Source organism: Martes martes, assembly GCF_963455335.1.
Source record: "Martes martes genome assembly, chromosome: 14".
Taxonomy (NCBI): domain Eukaryota; kingdom Metazoa; phylum Chordata; class Mammalia; order Carnivora; family Mustelidae; genus Martes; species Martes martes.
This window is the reverse complement of record NC_137902.1, coordinates 9,858,959-9,882,726: the sequence shown is the minus strand read 5'-3', so window position 1 is coordinate 9,882,726 and position 23,768 is coordinate 9,858,959. Positions and strand designations below refer to the sequence as shown.

General features: G+C 48.9%; 1 protein-coding gene across 4 annotated transcripts in view; it reads right to left on the bottom strand.

Moving 5' to 3' along the window:
- Positions 1-23,768, bottom strand: part of FGFR2 (fibroblast growth factor receptor 2) — a 101,627-nt gene that overhangs the window by 11,372 nt on the left and 66,487 nt on the right. For 3 of the 4 annotated variants that reach the window (XM_080822351.1, XM_080822352.1, XM_080822353.1), the window contains 6 exons: positions 22,495-22,642; positions 18,859-19,055; positions 9,806-9,957; positions 6,805-6,926; positions 4,439-4,549; positions 2,615-2,805 (listed from right to left, as the gene is read on the bottom strand). In XM_080822351.1, the coding sequence (XP_080678477.1) occupies positions 2,615-2,805; positions 4,439-4,549; positions 6,805-6,926; positions 9,806-9,957; positions 18,859-19,055; positions 22,495-22,642 (921 nt within the window). Of the gene's footprint in view, positions 1-2,614; positions 2,806-4,438; positions 4,550-6,804; positions 6,927-9,805; positions 9,958-18,858; positions 19,056-21,128; positions 21,274-22,494; positions 22,643-23,768 lie in introns of all 4 variants that reach the window. The other variant, XM_080822354.1, reaches the window with a different exon arrangement.

Here is a 23,768-nt window from a genome sequence, read left to right as displayed (position 1 = left end):
TCCTGCCTTTCCTCCCACCTCTCTGTGTCCCCTCGCCCTCCACTGCCATCAGGTGCTTTGAGCCAAGCTCGGGAAACTGAGAGCTCTTCCTACTCCCCCTCTACTCTAACTCTCCCCAGCTAGAGGACTGCCCGTGCCTGGGAACCACACTTCCTCTGCTGGCTCCCAAGGTCTCAGCCCAGGCCCCAGGGCTGAGCTTCAGCCCGCAGTTTCCTCCCGGCACCGGCCCTTGACTGGCTCTCCCTGGTGTTCAGAGCACCTGCCCAAGTGCCCACCAGGATCTCTGCCCGCCGTCTCCCCGACCTCCCGCCTCGGAGTCTTCCTCCTCCTGGTCCTACCATCCGATCTCTCAGGCTAGAAATCACTAAGTATCCCAGAGCAACAGCAGGTACCTCCAGTACCTGTGGGAGCCAAGAAACTCGAGCCCAACACGCCAGCACCAAGCTTGCGACCCACCAGTTGTGAGCAGCGTCCCAGCGAGCCATCTTTAGAGCACAGACGTGCCCCTGTCACCCCTGCCGAGGGCGCAATCTGGAGGCCTGGCCCGGGGCCGTGAGGCCTGGAACGAGCTGGGCCTGCCTGTCTCCAGCCACATCTCACACTCGGCTCCTGGCTCCTGGCTGTCCCCTGGCAGGGGCGCTCACCAGCCACCTTCCCCCACCAACCCCCCACTGACCTCCCACCATCGGTCTCCTGCACAGCACACCTCTCAACCTTTCCCATCCTTATTTGTCTTCCCACACTTATTGTTGATTTCTCCTGCTGTCGCCCGAGGTTCCTGCTCCAAGAGGTCCAAGGACTCCGCCCGTAGCGGCCACCCACTACGGGAGCCTGACCTAGGGCTCGAGGCAGGAGTCAGGAGTGCTCGGGAATGTTTGCTTGAGGGATAATAAAATGACCGAGCCAGCCTTCCTACTGCCTTTGTATTAATAGCAGAGCCATGCTATATCCAAAAAATGCTTCCCCTGTCCCATGCAGGGAAGGGTACAGAGTGTCCAGGTCCCCAGACCTGGGGGAGTCACGCTCCCCAGGGTTTAGTGAGGAACATTTGAAAGCTACAGCAAGGGTGAAAGAGAACGACGACGGTCCATGTGTGCTGGGATGGCTTGTCGCGCCGGCTCTCTCCCTTCACAATGTCCCCCCACCACACATCTTTGTATGCCTGAACCATTTAAAAGTGACTACACACCTCACACCCAAACACGTAAAAAATATCTCCCACCTTAATCCAGGACCACTCTCACCACCCCCAGACTGCATATCGATCCAATCGTATTATACAATGTAGACCCAATTCAGGTTTCCGTTGTTCCTGAATGTTCTCTATAAAAGCTGCCGCCTTTCCTACCCTGCCCAAGGCCCAGTCCAGGGTCACACATGCACACATGGTTATCCTGTCCCTTAAGCCTCCCTTAATCTGAATTGTCCCCCCCAAGTGGTTTTTGTCTCTCATGTCTTGGACATGTGGAAGTGATGTCTTGTCAAATGTCCCCCATTCTGGATATGATCCATTTCCTCACGTCGAAGACTTTTCAGCTGGGCCTGTATTCCCGGACACGCGCACAATCGCGGGCACAGAACAGTTCCCTAAAATCTACAGGTTAAGAGCTTTTCCCGGAAAAAAAGAAATCTGAGAAAGTCTCCAACTCTGGACTCCCTTGAAAATAAAACACAAACAAAACAGAAAATAAAAAACAAACCAAAAAAACAGACCATGTGGGAGCTCTGGCCACGTTCCAACACAGCCACAGAAGCAGGGGCTGAGGGACAGCCACCCCTCCCTTATCCCTGTGGTCACATCCCTCACTGCTGTGACTGGGCAGAGCCATGACCGAGCCCGGGTCCCCGGTGACAAGGGGTCCACGCCCACAAGAGAACCTCACTTCTTTGGGGACCCAAAGAGCAGCATCGAGCCCCACCACAGGTAGGAAGGAACCCCACTTCTGTCCAAGGGGGAAGTTCTGCAACCCTCCCCCCCTGCCGAAGTGTGAGCTAAGGCAGGGTGTCCTGGGTCATCCAAAATGCCCCAGAGGACATCGGGGCACCTAACTGCTTTCAGAATAACTCAGATGTTTAAAGTTCCACTGCAAGTAGCATGCTTGGAATGCAGACGGTTCACCTCAGGGGACCTGGCCAATTTCGAACCAGAGGGTCACCCCGCTAAATGAGACAAAATAAACCCAGCTGACACCCAGGACTCCGTGTTCCTAAAATGTCCCCTTGCATGATCTATAGTCGTAGAATATTTAGGGCCCTTCCAAGCTTAAAACTATAAACACGACACCTAAAGTCTATGTCCAAAAACTCATCCCAAAACAAAGCCCAAAAAACTCATCAGAATTAAAGGCAGCGCCCCCTAACCTAGCTGTTCTGTACCGAGAGCAGAATCCCAGGGGAAGAGACATCTTTTCTGCTCATCTCTGCTGTGTCACGTCTGAGGCTGCTTTGGCTTTTAAAGAGTTCACCAAACGTGAATAACGCAATAAATATTTTCCAGGTTGTACAAGACAAGCAAGGGCTTGATTCAGCAAATGAGCACGTCCAAATTGCCCGTTTTCTTCACGGACCTTTTTCACTGGAATCCACCCAACTGAGGAGAACGTGAAGGACTCACTTTCTGGGAAGCCAAGTACTCCATGCCCCTCGCCAGCTGGTAGGTGCAGGACACCAAGTCCTTGAAGGTCATCTGCTCCTCGGGAACGCGGTTAATGTCATAGGAGTACTCCATCCCGGGCGGCCTGCGGGCTCGGAGGTATTCACGGAGGTTGCCTTTCGAGGCATACTCGACGATGACATAGAGAGGCCCTGTGGACGGACAGGGCAAGCTCGCTGAGACAACGCACCCAGACCCGTCTCGGGAAGCTCAGCCCAGTTCCGTTTCTCATAACCCACCACTTTTTTTTTTTTTTAATTGAAACATACAGAAAAGCACACACAAAAACACAACACCTGCAATCACATCTTCCCCCAGTGATCCCTGAGACTTGGGTCAAGATAGCCTCAAAAGTCCTAGTGGAAGAGACAGAGACACAGGGAGAGTCCTTCCCTACGACTCCCCGGCTCACCTGCGCCCTCCTGCAGAGCAACGCTTATCATAAATTTGCCTTTCCCAGTTCATTTTAACCATCTGACATACAGATATGGATCAAGAAACAATGTTATTATTTTTAATCGTATATATAATAGAGCTACAGCTAACATTTTTCCCTGACACGTTATCCGCATGGAACCCAATCAGGCTGATAAAAATAAATCTAGATCGTTCCTTTTCTATTCCTATCTACATTCCATCACATAAACACTAATTTCCTACATTTGTGGGCACTGACATTGCTTCCAGGTTCCGGCTATAACACACAGCGCGCAGCGAACATTTCTGTGTCTGCTTCCCGACACACACGTGCCGCCCTCTCTCCGAGGCATGGACCAGAGGCCGGCAAACTACAGCCCACAAGCCGAATCCTGCCCACGGCCTCTTTCTGTAATTGGCACACAGCCAGGCCCATTCATTTCTGTACTGTCTGTGGCTGCTTTCTTGCTACACTGGCAAAGGTGAAGAGTTGCCACAAAGACCCTAACGGCCACAAAACCGAAAATACCTACAATCACCCTTCCCAGAAAGTCTTCCAACTCCTGGTATAGACCTAAAAGAGAAAAGGCTGAGGCAAAGATAGCCATCTTCAAGTTTATAAATTATCGTCAAACTGATTTCCAAAGTGTCAGCTCTCCAATGAGAGAAGGCAGAGCACTCTCTCCTCTAAGGAAGATGTGTCCCTTCGTCCCACTCTGTCCCTCTCCTGCACTATTGGGAGCTCAGCCATCGCGGCCCATAGCAAGACATGGATTCTTCAATCCCCATTTTAAGGGATTTGTTAACCATAACACTGGGTCTTTTTTTTTTTTTTCTAAGATTTTGTTTATTTGAAAGAGAGGGAGAGACAGCACGAGCAGGAGGAGAGGCAGAGAGGGAGGGACAAACAGACTTCCCCCTGAGCAGGGAGCCCAATATGGGGCTCGATCCCAGGACCCCAGGATCATGACCTGAGCCAAAGGCAGACTGTTAACCCACTGAGCCCCCCAGGCACCCCCCCCATAGGGTCTTATTTTGAAAAATCCCTCTTAGCACTACAAGACAAAAACAGAAGGAGACTGTCTTTTCTAAACACCCTCCAGGTTATGCCCTAAAAACAGCAGGACTCTAGAAGGCCCTCCCATTCAAAGCCTCTCAACGCCTACCTTTCCCCAGTGCCCCTGTACGGTCACAAAGTCCCCTTTGTGTTCACGTCCAGGAACATCTTCCTAAGGGGATTTGAAAGAGAACTTTAAACATGCCTTTGAGGTGCCTAGCAGCAAGATCCAAAAGTCCAACCGTTTCTAAAATGATGTTAACACTGAAGCTCAAATTATTTGGATGAAAGCATTTTTTCCTCCTACTCACCATCCTGAGTACAGGCTCCAAGGAGATTTATGATATTTTTGTGTTTTCCAATCATCTTCATCATCTCCATCTCTGACACTAGATCAGAAAGATCTTTCTCTGTGGCATCATCTACAAACATTAGGTAAATTAAAAACCAGTTAGTAGTTTCCTCTAACCCATCGACAGCTGCTGCTAGTTGCCAGAAACTTAGTGGAAACAGCGTGAAATTGAATTTTAGGACCAGAAAACACTTTCTAAATCATCTCCCTCGTTTTATTGGTAAGGGGGCAAAGGCCCAGACAGGGAACTGCCCTGATCCGTGTCAAACAGCTAATTTGGGGCCAGTGGGGTCAAAAGTCAGGATGAGAATATAGGCCTCTGATGCTAAGACCAATTCTTTTCTAGCAACCCTCCCGAGTGTGGGGGTGTTTAACTTTATGGGGAAGCAAGTCCACCTTCTGGCAGATCTACGGTGCCTCCAAAAAACCGTATCGAACTTCAAGGTTCCTGAAAGCAACTGGGAGTCCAACAGAAAGGAAGAGGAGGGAGAGGGGAATGGGGCATCCCAAATCAATAGACTTTCTCCGGACCAAATGCCACGAATCCGAGCCCTTACAGAAGTCACAGACAGGTTCACAGGACACCTTCTAAGTGTTTACAAAAGTGTGTGTGTGTGTGTGTGTGTGTGTGTGTGTGTGTGTGCGCATTTTGAGCAGGCAAAGTTTCATGCCTTCCAAAGGGGTCTCTGAGTCCCGACCTAAAAAAATAGAAGTTTTATAAACCTCTGCTCTCCAATTTCAAGAAAAACAGCTTCGGGCCCACATTCATGGGCTCATAGCTTCTGGAAAGTGGCAAGACTCTTCCCCATGGGCCTCCCTTCGAGTTAATTTGATATGAAAAACTGTGCATTTACTAAAAAAATGAGATAAAGAAATGCATAGGAGCCACGTGGCCAAAAGTTTTTTAACTTCACAAATGAATGAGCAACGCATTGGGCTGGAGCACGGGGAGGGCTGTCCTTCCCGACGTGAGCCACCCACTGCCTATAAGAGTCACCAGGGTCCCCACAGGGCTCTGGGGCCGATGCCCGCCTCTACCCTTAAAGGGAAGGCCAGCCTGATTATACCCAGAGAAACAAACTCTCAGATATCTAATGCTGAGCTCCAAAAACCAAACAAAAGTTCAGCCAAGAGAGACTGGAAGCCTAGGCCTTCCCCACGTTGGCCATGGTCAGTGGCCAGGGGCTGCTGAGACTGGCTGTTGGGGGCACACAGCTGCCTACACCTCCTACACAGGGGGGCGAGGGCACACAGGCAGACCCCAGCCATGCAGGACAAAAGCCAGAGGTCCATCTCTGTTGGTGCAGCTGAGCTGAGACACGTGGGGCTGCTGAGCACGGGCCTCCCTCGCATCAAATCCCAAAGTGAAGGGCTCAAAACTCGGTTTCCCGAGGAGCCATTACAGATCAGCAGCTTTTAAAAATTCCTTTTTTTTTTTAAATACTATTTCCACCCTGCTACCTCCCCACGTGGGGAAGGACAGGCTGACCATCACAGACAGCCCACAAAAGAAAGAAAAAGCCTAACTCCGGGAGCATCCACGATGGGACAGGCGCCCACATCCAAGAACAGGCATCTCTGCCTGGACACACGGGAAAAGCTCTGTCCCTTCTCAGCCCCCAACAATAGGGTTTGTAATAGAACCATTCCCCGGAACTCCTCTCCTAAGAGAATACCACGGAGCTGACAGTTGGAAGTGCTGTAAGCTCCTTGGACATGAGCATGAAGCAGGGCTGGGCGGTCATCCCACGAACGCCATGTGACATCCACATCACACAGTAACTGTTCACATGTTCCAGACGGTTCTGCCGGGCCACCAATCCTGCTCCTTCCCTTTTAGCTCTCCAAGGGCTTCTCCCAGACCAGTGTCAATTCTGCGTTGTTCCTCTTACAAAAGAGGTATGTCCTCCTCTCCCTAGGCCTCCTCACTCCCTCCCAGAGGCCAACCTTCCTTCGTTTGCAAGTTAAATTCAGCATCCCCAGACTCATCTAAAGGAACCAGTCACACGTGAGCTGATTTTTCTAAGCACACACAGATACAGTGGGAATAAAAAAAAGTCACGGTCACCAACAAGGAGCTGACCAAGAACAATCTGGGATGGGAGGCCACCCCTTTCTAACAAAACTGGCTTTTCCTTCTTGGAAGTGCACGCAGCTCAAGATAAATCGTCTGTCCAGGATGCTGATTTATACTGAAAACTTCTCAACCCCTGGGTCAACTATGTGCTCTCTGACCCCCTGCCATGATAGAGTTCACATGCCACAAAAAGAACATTCTTGATAAGGCTTCTCCCCAACCCCCCGCCCGTCCCCCTCCCCACGCACCTTTCAACATCTTCACGGCCACAGTGACTGCTTCCTTGGGCTTCTCTTTGTCAATTCCCACCGCCTCAGCCATGACCACTTGCCCAAAGCAACCTTCCCCCAGAGGCTTGCCCAGCGTCAGCCTAAATGTGTAAATAGGGGATTAGCGCAGAGCATCTGGTAAAGGGGAAATTCCAGAACGAAATATAAAAATCTTTCAGCGGCTTGCAAAAGCATGAAGCATTTATCATATGGAACTAATGAGACCGGAGTATACACGCGCTTGAGTATTTTCTTAGTGACGTTGTAGAGAATGTCAATTACGGGCGGGACAGCTATTAAGTTTCACATTTGTGTTCACGATTTATTTTCTTTGTGGAAGGTATCCTTGCTAGTGAGGCGGTCAGCTTTCCTAAGTGCTAACAAGGAGGAGCTTCTGATCTCGGGCCAACTGAATATTCGTAATTTAAAATGTCTTAAAGAAAAACTGTTAAAGCTGTTCTTCTTTTTTGGTCTCTGTGAAGTGATGTCTTTAAAATCACTATTATTCAAATACCAGTGGATTTTACGGTCACATTCCTGGCCAAGTTACATGATATGAATCTTAAATGCATTTCAAGGAATCTCTAATTTTTCCCTAAAGGACAAAGACATTTCTAGAAATTGAGGGAAATCTTTCTTGACCTAACAGTTTAGAAATCCTTAACTACCCAAATTGTTAATGAAGAAAATCCAGAGTGAACACGATAAACTATTTTTCTAATTTCTAAGCTCAGAAGCTCAGTGCCTGTCCTACTAATGGCCATACATTGTCTTTGGACATTCTAAAAGCCGACAGAATGGAGAAATCCTTGGAATGCTTATGAATGTGTGTGTGTGTGTGTGTGTGTGTGTGTGTGTGTGTGTTTCACTTAAGCACAAAAAAGCAAAGTATTTAGCAGCTCTTAGTAAATATACTGTATTTATGGTTAAGTACACAATGGTTTACAAAAGCTAAGCAAAGACTGAAGGCAGTGTATGCTAGGCTGAGGTCATTCTGTTTCTCTCCTGAACTAAAATTAAATTTAATATCTTGGCAGAAAATAAACATTTGCATTGGAAAAATGGCTAATTTATGTCCCACTGCCCTGTTAATACAAGCGTAACAATCCTTTCTTTGTGCCACCTCTGTCTCCAATCTAATAAACCGCTTCTAAATAGCCTTCATTCACTGGAAATCTGCCCCACCTACATTTGTGCTCAACTCTGTTCTGAAACACTTAGCACTCACATTTTCCGCACTCAGGCCCCCCCCAGGTGGGAGCGGACGGTTAGGCACACACAGACATCCACTGTTGACGGCGGCATCACGGGCGGCGAGCACCGTGGCCCGAACCCGGGAGCCGTCATTTCTTAACGTGCGATCACAGCCGCCCAGGTCAGTCCTCTATGCACAGGAACGTGCACACGAGCCCTCCTGCTTGTACACCCAAAGGAGGGAGCGAGCTGGCTTCGTTGGAAACAGCCCTGTTCTCTTTCCACACTCCCCAGGTAAGGACACCATTCTTTGTGTTTTTCTCTGATGTCTCCTAGTCGTTGTTCAAAAACCAAGTGAATGGTCTCTCCACTACGGCACACGAACACACTGGAAATGACCTCCATTAACTCTCCTGACAGTGAGACCTGGGCAGTTATTTGATTCTAGCTTATGATGCACATTAGTATCTCCAGATTGGCTCTTGGGAAGCAAAAGTGGCGTGGAGTTGTGGGAATCAAAATCACAGTGCCCTATAAGCTCCCTCTCTTTCTAAACAGAGCTCGTCAGACCCAAGCTCTGGAAAAGCTTATCTTGGTACCTCTACATTGGTGGATGAGTTTCTTCTGTTGTAATTAAACACCTCTCTGACCTAATCTCAGGGAGATACTGCCAATGTCAAGACCCACGGGGAGTGGGAGCTCTACAGAAGCAAGGCAAGAGCTTGTCCCAGTTGACGTGATATAGACGGAGAGTCCATGATTTCCACCTTCCACTAGTACCACGGTTCAGACTCGAGGGACTACAAGTGGTACCCCAGAAGTGAGCTGAGGGCCTTGAAGGACCATCAGACTGTACTGCAGAAGGTAGGTCTAGAAGCTGGTCCCGCCCAGAAGACAGAGGGCTGGGAGCACAGGGTCTGCCTCCCACACTCTCTGCCTACCACCACCATATTGTTGGGATCTGCGGTTCAGAGCCCCCCGCGCTTACCACTACATGAAGGGGAGCGCAAGACGGGGAAACTCATGAGCCTAGAACTGCACTCAGTCCTGTGAAGTCTATACCACGGTCATCATTTTATAAACATGAAGTTCAGAGAGTCAAGGTTGCCCAGCCACTGGCTAGCTGAGCAAGGATTCAAATCCCACCCAAGACAGCCCAAATACACGGGCCTGACGCCAAATCAAGACATGAAGACTCCCCAGTAATGCCTTCAACAGAGCCCAGGTGGCCGTGCTCTGACTAAACATCAGATTTGAACACCTCCACATCATCCGATAGAGAAAATATTAGGGACCAGAGGAAATGTGACATCAGGTACCATATTCAAACCTTCGCAACCACATATCACATTAACAACACTTAAAAGGAGAGACATGGACTGAAGATTCTTCAGACAATTTATGTCTTATACCTAATTTCCCCCAAAGAAATGAACTATAGAAGAGTCATGTTCTAATAACCAGAAGCTGGAACTTCATGTCTGTTCTACAAGACTGGGTTGGAATTATCTCAAAAGTAAAAAAAAAGTGCCAGAGAGCATTATCTTGGTTGGGGACCAGCCATGCCTAGCATCTATTTTAAAAGAACCAGTGAAAGAGAGAGAGAGAGAAAATCCATTCTTTTCTTTTTCAGGAGTTGGTTATTTAGAATTACAATCTCCCTCGTTCCTACTGACACCGTCACACGTGACCTTTGCAGTTAAGATCAGGAAAAGAACATGTCAATCCAACATCCCCATTTATACCTACGATTCCATTCGGGGCTGCAGCCAATAGAAATACTCACTTATCTCTTGGGAACTCCCACTTTGGATCTTCCGGCAATTCATACTCGGAGACCCCTGCCAGCATGGGGGTGTCTGCTGTTGAGGACAGGCGTGTGGTTATCCTCACCAGTGGGGTGTTGGAGTTCATGGAGGAGCTGGACTCGGCAGAAACCTGGATACAAAATGCAAAGCCCCAGATGTAATCCTGGCTCTACCTGGGAGGCCTGGCAGCCGGCCAGAGCCCAGCCAGATGTTCGATCCTTAGAAAGGAAGACAAGTGGGAGCACTGGCCAAAGTCAAGAATTTAGGCCCCAAACCGCTAGATTCCAGCTCCTCTGTGCTCCCATCCCTGCAGTACCAGGCTTCACCCACATCCGAGGTTCCTAAGACCAGGTTTGCAGACATTTTTAGACGGTACCTGAGCAACATCTGAGTCAGCTTTCTGACCTAATTCCTCCAAATAAGCACCTGAGCACAGGGCAACCACCCCATGGGCTTCGCAATTGCCTTTTTGCCTAGATCTGTCCCAGAGCCCCGCACGATCAATCTCCCTGCGGACCAGCTCAGACCATGAATCAATTCTCTGCCTATGCAACTCCACGGAAGCTTCCTAGAAAATCCGCTCGATATTTCATCTGCCTTTTGAAAAGAAAAGCCGAATGTCTCAAGGAACTAGCTCTAGGATTTGAAGGTGAAGGGTATTCTATTGGCTCCAAGTGCCATAATTCCAGGTAACCTGAAGCCCAGGCCCTAGGGCCAGTCTCTGCTGATGTCGACCATTCGGTGAAAATCAAGCATCTTGTCAACTTCGCTTGCAGAAACAAGTGGATTGAACACAAGGGATGAAGAGTCAAGGAGCAAAAATCCACGTCCTCGATTCATAATCACATGGCAAAGCTCCTCTCCCACCTGAGGTAGGCAAGGGTTTCCCCAAGTTTTGTCATTCACCACCATCCATTTTGGGCTGCGTCTGCTAAAAGGGTTACTTCTTAAACACAGCGTCCTCCCTGTGCTGGTTTCTGTAAAGGAAAACACACGCAGAGCCCACCTGAAGGCCAGTTTTGATAGTTACTGAACTGTCCTGATACAATCGTGGGCTGCTTGACCACCACCTTATTCTAAACCATGAACAAGCCTTGGGGCTCAAGAAAGTCGGAACATGAGGTTTAACATGGTCCAACAACAAAGCAGCCCGCCTTCCCCCCCGACCTGGTTCTATCCCCTGCACGACTGCCCAGGTCAACTGCACGCCCCAGCTGTGCCGATGAGTAATTTTCAAATTAAGATGCCAAAGACGGAACGCAGGTGAGCAAACTTAGTTGGGAAGAGTGTTCACAAAGCACAACCTGAACCATCCCCACTGGAAACCAGAAGATCTGTACTTACCTGGCCACGTCCTATTTGGAAAACCTTTATTCTCGTCTTGGTAAGCCCAAACTGCCCTTAGTGCAGCCGGAATCCCAAGAGATGCCCAAGAATGGACTGGGAGGGGGAAATCATTTTAGGAACAGGAAGTTGGTTTCAGTATTAAAATCAAGTTGCATGGGATTTTTAAGCCAGAATTTCTATTATCTTTTAAAATGTACAAGAGAACAGGCACCTGGGTGACTGAGTCGGTTGAGCATCAGACTCCTGATTTCAGCTCAGGTCACAATCCCAGGGCTGTGGGATCGAGCCCCATGCTGGGTTCCCCACTCAGCACAGTCTGCTTGAGGATTCTCCCTCCCCCTCTGTCCCCCCACTCACTCTCCCTCTAAATATATTAATCTTTTTTTTAAGATTTTATTTATTTATTTGACAGACAGAGAGCACAAGTAGGCAGAGAGGCAGGCAGACAGAGGGGGAAGCAGGCTCCCTGCTGAGCAGAGAGCCCAATGTGGGGCTCGATCCCAGGACCCTGAGATCATGACCTGAGCCGAAGGCAGAGGCTTAACCCACTGAGCCACCCAGGTGCCCCTAAATATATTAATCGTTAAGAAATAAAAATAAAACGTACAAGAGAACATTTCTGACCCTTCTAAGCAATCTTTTGACAGGGGACTCCCTCCTAAATTTTACTATGCAGACAGTATGAGCCATGATATTGTGAGCGCCATAAATATTTCTTTTCTTTCAAAAGGAGTTGAAGAATCACTAATTTTGGAGCTGAGAGAACCCCATGAATAGATTGGGCTCCAAAAGGCTGAGGCCTCACACCCAAGGGTCCACACGCTCGAACGGCAGAAGCAAGGAGGAAAGCACAGTAGTAGCCGTGGCGACTCCCCCAGAATCCACCCCTGCCCCCCCACTAATGCCGGGGCCGAGGCAGGGACCCCACCCTGGCCAAACAGATGACCTGGAACACCCCTCCGGTGTGGGGGACCCAACACACTGCACTACACTGACTCAAGGCCATGTGCTATGGATACCAAAGGAGGCTGGTGTTTTCTAGAAAGTTCTTCCCCATGAAAAGGAAAAAAATCACCATTCACTACAACAGGAACTTGTACTTGAAGGTCACAAGCAACAAGTACCAACCACGGTAGTAAAAGTCAGCCTCGAGATGAGATGATGCAGGCCTAAAAAGGCCGCGGTCTAACAGATTCTGCCGTCATGACGCTCTCTGCAAGGCCAGCCAGGTAGACTGTTGCCACCGGCCCCGCAGGATTTCCAGAATTCCACCATCGCTGCCTGGTGTGCCGGCATCGGTGGAGAGGAGGGGAAACCCAGTGGGGAAATAACAGGGGGATGTGGTTCTGAGTGAAGAGGTCCTCCAGAATTTCTTCCCTTGTGGGTGTAAGAACACAGCATCACTTCCAAACATTCAGGAAGGATACAGATATCAGGCGGGCACCTTCAGAGAGAGACTCAAACAGTTGAGGGATGCGGCAGAATTTGTTCTGCCTCAGAACTTTCTAAGCCATTTGCATTTTATTACCTTGCCTACGTATTTCTCTGATGTTTTAGAAAAAGCACCTTCTTTAACAAGAGAAACATGTTTGAAACACAGTGACTTGATTTCCAAAATGAGGTAGAAATGACGAGAACACGGCCCTTCTCCTTCCCCTGTGCTGGGTTCTGCAGCATCTCTGCACCCTCCCATGCGGGCACCCCACCGACCAGCCCTGGCCAAGCAGCCCACCCTAGCTGGTCCCCTTCCCCTGCTAACTGTCTACGACATGGGGGCCCAATCAGGTGGGGGCCATGTGCCAATTCCCATGCTGGCCAACTATGAGAGTTTGGGGAAGTCATTTATCCACCCCAAACTAGACTCTCCTACCCGTTAGAAGGAAACCAGGGAGCACCATGAGGGTGAAATGAGATCACACCCGTAAGACATTTAGTGCTGAGCCTGGCACTTGCTAAAAGCTCAGTTAATATTTGCCAAGACCACAGCGGTTCTTCCTAGCGCCTTTTCAGAACCCTGAGCCGTCCAGATCCAAGGGAGCTTATGACCAGCACCTTCCTCTGGGGAACCCAGAAGACCTGAAGCCTGTGGTTGTTCCGAGTGGGAGATGTTAGCTTCCTGTGCGCCCTGTGAAGAACGAAACCCCACTGGCATGAAGGGCTGACTGCCTTACTGGTCTGGAAGATGAGACCCTCTGCTCACAGCCAGGGTGGGCTGGGGCTCCAGCAAGGGAAAACACAAACCCAAGAAACAAAGGATCTGGGAGTCAGGGGTCGGTCCCAGAGCAGGAGGAAAGCTGGAACATAAAAAGATCCTTGTGACAAATATGGCTCAGAGAGGACTTAAGAGCAGAAAAACCTCACGTTCCGTCAGATGCTGACTGCTCTGCGGCTCACCTATGACCCCAGAGCAACCTTCGCCCACAAACCCACAGCAAAAGTTCACATACGTACGCATCTTCCTCCAAACAATCTCAACGAGGTTTTCGCGTGAAAGCTTTCAAAACAGAAACCCTTGGCAAACTTGGTTGTTATCGTGACTATTAAAAACCTGAAAATCGTGTTTACAAAAAGGATTACTTACGAAAGTTCTGTCCAGATTAAGTGTGGAGGTTTAGATTCAATGTATAAATCTGGAAAATACTTCTGTAAAAAGCACCAAGGCGGGGGGGGGGGGGGGGCGGGGGTAAGAAAATGCCAGCAGAATGAGAAACTAGAATTTGGTCACTCTGTCCGTGGAGGTGTATCTTAATTTTACCTCCATGCATTTTTATTGAGCTTTTAAAATCCCCTCTGGGACTGTAACTATGGCTGGCTTTGTCCTCACTCCGTTTCTGCTGCGAGCTGACACGCTTCCGGGGCTTGGCGCAATCCCCCGCTGGCTTGTCAATGCCTCCACGAAACGCGGCATCTCGCTGGAGCTTCTCTCCTTCCAAACACGCCGCCCAAGTCATTCCCACTGCCCACCTGTGAATCTCCTAACGCAGCACTCTTCAATTATAAACTGCTCTTTTTTTGCACAAAACCATGATCTCCCCTCATTGGATAGCCTATCTAATTTGAAAATATTCCATGGGTGGTAACATTAAGTGATAGACAAGCAATAAATGGGAACACCCTAAAACAGACCGCCTTCGCCATCCTCAGTCCCCACAGGCACGTTCTAGCATGTATTCTCAGTCTCTACTCAACTCCCCACTTTCCGGAATCTCTTTAACATGTGCCATAAATCAGGCTTTTAACGAAATGTGCCTTTTGTATATTTCTACGGTCTATAGGGGAGATTAAGAAAGGAAGTGATTTTTTTTTCTTTTTAAAGGGCCACCAAGAAATCGTGTTATCTCTGCTCACTAGATTAGACTAGATGAGAACCAAGGCAGGGGACCTCACAGAGAACAAGCCAGGCAGAAGCAAAGGCAGAAGGGAGGCGGTGACGCATGTGCATGCTAATTCCTGACTCGGCAGCTATGGGTCCACGGTCCCAAGCCAGAACAGAAGGCTTCAAGTTAACATACTTTCTGCTCTAAGCCCTGCCCGCCGTTCCCCGATGTCCAAACAAAATGCTTTCACCACCTCAAACCAGGTGGCTGGGTTAAAGGTTCAAGGAGGTTCGGGGGTTAGATTCTGTTTCCCTCCATAACAAAATTCAAGTCATCAGACGAGGTGTTTTTGTCACTCGTCTCCTTCACCAGGTCTCTGCCTCCCCCACGCTGTTTCCTGGACTCCGTGACTCAACCCGTCAGAGCAATGGCTCACCGGTCCTGGATGGGCTGGTTCTTCTAGAAGATCCCAGGAGCCAAAATCCAAACCAGATCTCACACTGCCCTGTCTCTGGAAGGCTGAGAGGGGAGAACAGCCCAATGAGGGCACCCGCATGGAAGGGCAGAGTCCAGGGAGCCACCCATGGCCAGTCTCATCACCCAAGTGTGTTCTGGAACCAGGGAGGTCTCACTAGACCCCATGACTGACCAAAACATGCAGAATATGCCAAGATCGTGGTATCTGGCTGCTAGACAGTGAATGAGCTCCTAGGAGTGGAACCCGCCTTCACGGGGCTCAGTGCGTTTAATAACCATTAGTGCGCAGCCCCAAGAACTAGCTCCTGAATCCCCTTGTACCCAGCCAGGCATCCCCACCCCCACATGTTCTGTCCCGTTCAGGAGGTGTCTGGGATCATACCACTCACCTCAAAGATGCTATTATAAAAGATGGCCTTGATCCACCTGTATCAGCAACCAAGATGGCAAAACTAAAGTCTCACAAAAATTACCCCATAGGCCCTTCTCAGAGGCCAGTGGTGGCGGGAGTGTGCGCTGCACACATGTGTGTCCCTCCCTACCTAGGAGATGGGTTTACCTGGTTATGGCAAAAGGGAAATCTCCATCCTGCCCTCTGGAGACTCCGGCTCCAGAGAAGGAAGTCGAGGTACTCACTGAAAACCGGATCCACCAAACCCAGCTGCCTCCTAATGACTACAGCTGTCCACAGGCAGCCCCAGACACCTGCACTAGCACTGACAAGCACACGAGGACACGCTCTCCGGGCTGGCCCCCACCTTGCTCGTGCCGATTCCAGACAAGCAAGAGTGGGCGAGCCAGGGGCTGGCACGGTGTCCGAGCCCCAGCACTGAAAGCAGGGTGAACCCCGGTCAAGGGACACGGGGAGATGCTGTGGGCCACCCACCCCCCCCACCTCCCCCCACCCAAAAAGTTCCCCTCTTTCCTCAAGCATCAAAATGCATAAAGAACCTCAAAAAACTCCTGCTTACTGGGACAGGAACACAAGGAATTTCTTCTGAGCTCCCCGAGGAAAAAGTATTTTTGACTCAAATAAAATAACAAACTGAAATGTCGGTATTATCACAGTTAAGTCCAGGACAAATTAGTAAATGTCAAGAAGGAAAAACTCACAGAAGGATTAAAAAAAAAAAAGAGAGAGAGAGAGAGAGAAAGAAGGAAAAGTAAAAACATCACTCCTCTTGTTCTAAACAGAGAACAACGACGGACTGAGCTGAGTGAGACGTTGTGTGCATGTGTGTTGGGGGAGGGGCGAGGGTCGGGGCCAAGAAGATAACACTCGGACTCCACCATGAAGACCCTCAGTGTTCCCCGTGTGGTAGAGGAGGCTGGGCAGACACAGCCTGAAAAGTGGCCTTGCAAGTAACTAGAAAGAACCCATCCTCAAGACATCTGATTACAGGCTCACCTGTCGCCAGGTAAAGGCATGCTTGGCATCCCTGTGGTATTTTCTCTGTCATCAACGTATCTGCCGGCCTTTATGGGGTTTTCATTCCAGCTACAGCCCAATAACCCTCTTTTATCCAGATACCTGATAGGCATCTCCTTCCCCACCAAAGGGGCCGAGCTCCTGGTCAAGAATCACACACCCATTTTAACACGTAAGTGTTGGTGAGGGGTGTCAACATTCCCCCGAATGAATAATCAGCATTCCCCCAAATAAATGAATCTCCCAGAGATCTGCTGGTTCCCCTCCCCCGCTCCAGGGCATGGCTACTTGCCCACCTTCCTCTGCTTCTCTTATTCTCCTTGACGCTGCTAAAACCCAACACGGCTACATTCTAAACGATGATGGCCAAGTAACACGGGAAGGTGACAGGTCTTATCTTGCACGGAACCTGGGTTAGACCAAGCGCTTGGGAAATGATGATAAATAAAGATAAATAAAGGAAGAAGAAGGAGAAGAAAAAAAGAAAACCTAATGTTGCCCTTGGCTACCCAGGGGAGAGTACAGAAAGAATGACGAACCAAGGTGAAGACAAAGAAGAAAGGCCAGTCAGCCCAAGAGAAACGGAAATACAATGACTAGGGCTGAGTCAAGGAGCTTTTAAGGGCAGCTGGGTCTTTTTTATTTAAGTAAAGAGAAGAGCACTGTCACAGCGGCAGAAAAAGATGATGACATCATCACGGGCCAATGGTCTAGCTACACCAAATTGCAGGTTTCCTCCAGAAGGTAGCATTTTCCCCTATTAGAAAAAAAATTAATCATAGAGATGGGAACACCACTCCCTTTTGCAACTCCCTGAGGTCAGGTTCTCAAGATGGTGGCGGGAAGAATGGCCCAGAGGTAACTGGAAAGGAGGAGGGAGGGGGAGGGGTGGCCATAGCCCCTGAAGGTCACTGAAGGCACCACCTGGCCATGTTAAGAGTCACCTTCAGACTGGATTCTCCCAGAGTCAGGCAAGTGGCCCCACCATTGCTGCTCTGAAAGGCCCCAAGAATGATGGTGGTGTCATTTTAATAACAATAGCATTCTTGGTGGCAGGAGTCACCCAGTGGGCACCATTACTTCCCTTGCTCTTAACACGGTTTGGGCAACCACCTGCACTTGACACACACGCCGAATGCCACGCTCAGCCTCTAAGAAGAATAAAGAGCTGCTTGATTCATGGCTCCGGAGAAGTCAACAAGGACCCATTCAGCCAGGAGCGTGGAGCCGGGCTGGGAACAGCCAGAGCCATGCCAAAGCCGCGGCTGGCCGACTGGTTCCTCATCCGTGCTAATGCCTGCCCCAGAAATGCCATCACCACCTGAAGTCCCGGGGGGCAGGGCTGGGATTCAACCAGAGTCTCTCGGGAGTGCATTTCAGAATCACCTAAGGATCCACTTAAAATACAGATCCCTGGCCCCATTCTGCATCTACTGGATGACAGCCTCTGGGGCTAAGACTAGGGAATCTGCAATTTTAACAGACGCCCTGTAAATTCCACTAAAGCACACGCTGCCACAGAGCAGCGCGTTAGCCCTTTTACTTGCTGCCGCCAAAGAAATTCCTTGATTGGAACAAAGTTCCCAATACTTGACTTGTAAACGCTTGTCATTCACATCTGCCTTCCCTTCCATGTTCAGGAACACAGAGGAAAGAGTCAAAGCATATCCTGTCCCACTCAGCTTTGCAGCTGTGGGTTACGGCAGAGGCGGCAGAGGCTCTATCTTGCCCTGTCTCTCCAGAGCAAAACGACACGCATCAGGAGGGACACACGAGCGAAAAGTAACCACCAAAGGCCAGACACAGGGTTAAGAACAATCTGTTGCTCGTTCAGTATAAAAATCTCTCTACCACCAAATCCACAGCCGTACTTGCAAACGATTAACAATAACACATAATATATGCGTACACGTCTATTTTAAGAATCAGAGAGGTCGAGCCAAAACCCAGTTACGAGAGACATCATAGTCTGGTTTAAATCAAGCAGTAGTTCAGTTTCATCTCCAGGGCATAAGTTTCTGACCTTGATTAAAAAAAATAATAATAAGTCAAAGAGAACTAGAGTCCCTCCCTTTCCAACTAGTGGCATAAGCCTGTCTCAAAACAGCATTAGATCACAGAGGACAAAAGTGGCCTATGATTCAAGAAGACAGTTACACTTGAGCCTCGAACACACAAGGGCATTGCCTCCCTGTGTTATTTCCAGTCCTGCCGATTAGCTCCCGGAGTCTCACACCGACCCACTTTCTTGCCCTTGGAACTTGACTCAGCAGACCCCATCGATGCACCAGAATTTGACTCTCTGAGCCCCAAACACTAACTGGAGAGCCACTGAGAGGCATGTGGTACCCAGAAGCTCGCAGAAGTAGATGATATCGTAGCCCAGAAAGAGAGCCGAGGGCTGGCTGGGGCGTGCGGGGAGGAGTAAATTTCTTTAAACTCTTTATCTACTTTCTGTTACCTGTCTCCGCAGGGGGATCCGCTTCGTCAGCTTGTGCACAGCCGGCTGGCTGCCGAAGTCTGGCTTCTTGGCCGTGGTCTTCATTCGGCACAAGATGACCGTCACCACCATACAGGCAATTAGGAAGACCCCTATGCAGTAAATGGCTATCTCCAGGTAGTCTGGGGAAGCCGTGATCTCCTTCTCTCTTACAGGAGCTGGAGTGGACACCACAGGGGAGGAACAGATAAGCAGGCCACAGAGTTAGGACATGGGGTTGATGACGCATCCCGGATAGCTAAACGAATCACAAGGTGATGACCATTCCCAACGACAGGCTTCCCAGTGCCTCAGTGCTGCAGAATGGCACGGGCTATGGGCCTGCCCTGCACCACTCCCAAATAAGGGTGAGTGACCAAGGGCTGCCCGCTGGACCACCAGGGCCCGAGCAGCCACGATCTCTAGCCGCAATGGGCCTCTGCAATCCAGTGATCGCCACGGACTGGCTGGCTCCGAGACACTAAGGGCAGGCTACGGGGCCACATTCTGTCACATATGTGGACAGAATAGGACGGTTATCCACACTTCTTAAAAAAAGAAAGAAAGAAAAAGAAAAAAACTGTCTTCCAAGGGGATCTCTGATGCAAGCCAAATTAAAAATTCCTAAATATAAACAATGCCCACTTTCGCATGTAAACAGATGGAACCTCACTCTTATTTGGGTAAGCCCTTCCAAAGGAAGATGCGACGGGGTGATTTCCCCCAGATGAACACACTTCCGTACGAAATGAAATAAATATTCATCTAGTAGGCTGGTCCGGAAAGGTTTCAAATTTCTTAACACAGTCCAGCATATTATTTAACTGAACAAACGAAAGCACTGAATTTAAAGACCGAATTGCCTTTGATACAGAATCATGACATCCATACCATGGAATGTTTCTAATATCCCTTAATCAATTACCATTTAAGATTTGTGTTTTCTGGTTATATTGAGGTCACTACAACTTTTCTCTTAAAGAAAAAATAGAAACGGTATGACATGTGCATATCCATGGAATTACTTAAGGTAACACGTTCTTAGATCGACTTAAAATACTATCTGCTCCCTCCTCAGTCCTCAGTGGTCATGGAGCTACAAGCAGTGTATTTCCAAACGGTATTTTTCTCGAACTGCATCCTTAGTTAACGTGCTAGTACTGTCGGGCAAATCGGTTAAGAAGGGCCCATTAGGCCCCTGTAGAATGCAGTACTACAAGTAAAAGCAAGCTCAAAGTAAAAGGCATCTCACTGTTTCAAAGCAAATATTCACAGAGCAGACTCAAAACAAAAGGCAAAATGGATGCAATGGCATTATTTAAAGCTTATCCATTTTAATCAGAAAAAAATACTTGCAAGAAGTCAAAACTCCCAGCAGCACAGCCCAAAATGAAATGATCAATTTCTTTTTACTAGATACAAAAATAAGCATGCAGGTAGGCAATGTACTCTAGAAATAAGGAATTAGGAACTGGAGTGGAACATCATAAGCTAGCAAACCAGTCTAGGCAGCTTCACAAAGGAAACGACAGAGACAGATGCATCAAAGTAGATCGCGGTTATCAGGAGAGGTTCGACTAGGACAGAGATGCTGGTCGAAGACCCAGACCACAGCAGCACGGAGCAACAGGGCTTCGCTGATGTTGATTTCTCCAAAGGGCGGAAATCACATCAAGCCCACATCGGCGAGAGCATGCTTTGCAGGAAAAGCAAACGGAGGGTCCATTTCATTGCAACATGCAGCAAGCCACCGATTCCCAAGGTAGGTAACACACTGCTTCTGTACGTCCTACATGCCAGGGTGCTTCTCCCCAGGCACCCCAACGTACGTCCCTCTATTCACGTATCATTGAAAAGAGAGAGTGGAACCATGTGATCAAAGTACATATGGGATTTTAGTGAAATGGAATTTGAAATGAGAAAAAATTACTTTGAATTTTACAAAGTAATTGCCACGTCTTCCTTCAGAGAACTGCGGATGGGTGAATTTATACATTGACTCACTGAAAATGTTAAGATCCCTTTGGGTTTTAAGGATGAAATTTCACTTGATCATAAATGTGAGTGTGGGATCTCACTGTAAGTGAATTTCCAAAGGCAACATTCTTTTCCCCGGGGGATAATTTTCGACATTTTGCAAAATCTTTACGCCGGGATAAAAGGGGCCGTTTCTGAGAACAGAAGCTGTGTTAATTTTATAGCAATCAACCCAGAAAAGGGAAAAAACCATGGAGAGAAAGAGCAGTATGTACCTGGCAGAACGGTCAACCATGCAGAGTGAAAGGATATCCCAATAGAATTACCCGCCAAGCACGTATACTCCCCAGCATCCTCAAAAGTTACATTCCGGATATAGAGAACCTCAATCTCTTTGTCCGTGGTATTAACACCGGCGGCCTAGAAAACAGGGAGGCAAGAGAAAAGGCTAGACAACACAGGGATGACCGTGGAGGGGGCCGTGGAACCATGAGGCATCGCACCGGGGGGCTCCGGCAGGTGCTGGCCAGCAGAAGATTCCGATCGCAGCCCATCCACAAAGCCCACAACCGAGAGACACTGAGCGACACTGAGCAGCTCGCCGCCACAGGCCCGTCACCACACCGGCTTCACCACCTAGACATGCATGCAATCAGACGCATGGAAAAATCAACCCACAGAGATCCCTTCTCTTGGCCTTTGTGTTGCTTTGGATTGAGGGATGGTTTTCGAAAAGCATAAACACCCCAAAAGTCCCAGCTGGGTTCTGGTCCTGTTGGCTGCAGACTCCCACCTTGAGGAAGGGATGGTGCTGTCTTAAATTTATTGCATTAGAGAGCAAAACCCTGGAGACGCACCCAAGTGGACACCTGGCACGTCCTTCCAGCCCTGGGGGTACCAACCAGGGTGGGCTATTGCGTCTGATTTTCACGTGTCACCACTTTGACTCACGTTGGGTGAAAAAAAAAAACAGAAGAAAGTATAATCTTGGTAGCAAAGACACTGCAGTTTTTTTTTTTTCCTTCAATATAGACATTTGAGTGTGAGTTGTGACAAACAGAGAACGGCAGCAGCTGCCTTCAACAGCGTCCACACCCATGAGACGGATTATGCTCCAATTTGGGACAGCAAGGTCAGGGACAGGATCTCCCAAGCACCCATTACGGGTAACCAAGGAAGTGATATTCTGTTGGAAAAATTATTGCGTGCCAATACTTCTCTACCGATTTGGGGCAGAAGGAGGTAGGAATTCTGCTGATACGCCAATGTCCCAAATTCAACAGGCATGCCTGCGTGTGTTTAAAATGCTGACAGTGGACAGTCATGATGGGGAATGTGCAGCCCGAACAAGACAAGCCAGAAGGAACGACTTCAAAACTGGATTGGGGGAAGGGAGTTGGAGGGTAATCTTTAGAAGAGATGAGAGCAAGCACTTTGAGCATCGTGGGCATTTTTCCATGGCTGCTGGCATCCTACCAGCTGCATCACCGAAGAAAGATGATTATGAATATACCAAGGCCACAGAGTCATCCTAGAAGCTGCCTGCAGTTTCCCAAAGCACCAAGTCTTTTCAGCTTCTACATCCAGACTTCTTTTAAAAAAAACAAAAAACAAAAAACAAAAAACACAAAACATTGTTACCTTGCTGTTTTGGCAGGACAGTGAGCCAGGCGGACTGGTTGGCCTGCCCTATATAATTGGAGACCTTACATATATACTCCCCAGCATCCGCCTCCGTCACATTGAACAGAGCCAGCACTTCTGCATTGGAACTATTAATCCCCGAGTGCTGGAACAGACACAGGAGAACAATATAACGGCCAACCAGGAAGGACTTTGCGCTGTCTAGGGTCCCACCACCAACACACCACCAAAAAAACTAACACAGAAAACAACTTCCATGAGGTCTAAGCGGCTGCCTTAACGAGTTGAGTCGTGGGCTTCGACCATGGAGAGGGAGGGAGGGGCGTGTGATCAAGACCAAGCAGAACGGACCCGCGGTTCCCCGGGCTGGTCATCTTTTTCCAGCTCTTTTGATCACTGGGATTCCCAGCTGGGGAGAATACCTCACCGGTTGAGAGTTCTGAGTGGCGCTACCTATGGTTCTACGGGAAGACTGTTCTTTTTTAAGGACGATCTCTTTGAGCACCTACATGCAGGAGACGTGGTAGGCAGTGGCTAAGAAAAGGCTGTAGACTTAGCTGCCGCTTGCCATCCCCGTCCTGAAGAACAAGACAGACCTAAACATTAAAGAGGCTGATGCTGGCTCCACTGGGGGCTTTCAAGGAGCCAAATACGAAAGGCAAGGAGAAAGTTTCCTTGTTCAACATTTCACTTGTGTAAAACCATTTTCTAAAGTTGATTGTCTAAGCCACAGGTGAATGAATTTCCAAGGCTAAAAGCCTTCTTCTAAAAATAAAACATGAGGGGCGCCTGGGTGGCTCAGTGGGTTAAAGCCTCTGCCTGCGGCTCAGGTCATGGTCTCAGGGTCCTGAGATCAAGCCCCGTATCGGGCTCTCTGCTCCGCAGGGAGCCTGCTTCCTTCTCTCTCTCTGCCTGCCTCTCTGCCTACTTGTGATCTCTGTCTGTCAAATAAATAAATAAAATCTTAAAAAAAATAATAAAAATAAAACGAATTGCTTTGGACAGACGGCTACGCCAATTCAATCCTAACGTTGTATTAAGAGACGGAGACATCAGCAACACGGTAAATGCTGGTACCTCGCCTCGAGTTTACAGAGCTCTCTCAACGCATGCCGTCCCGTGGACTCTGTAGAGGAGACGGCATCACGATCCCCACTTTTATGGACATGCAGCTAAGCCTCAATGCCCCGTCTGAGATCTCAGGGCTGATAAATAGCTGAATTATTCCAGCTCCCACTCGAATAGCCCTTCCTCCCCACCCCACCCCGCCC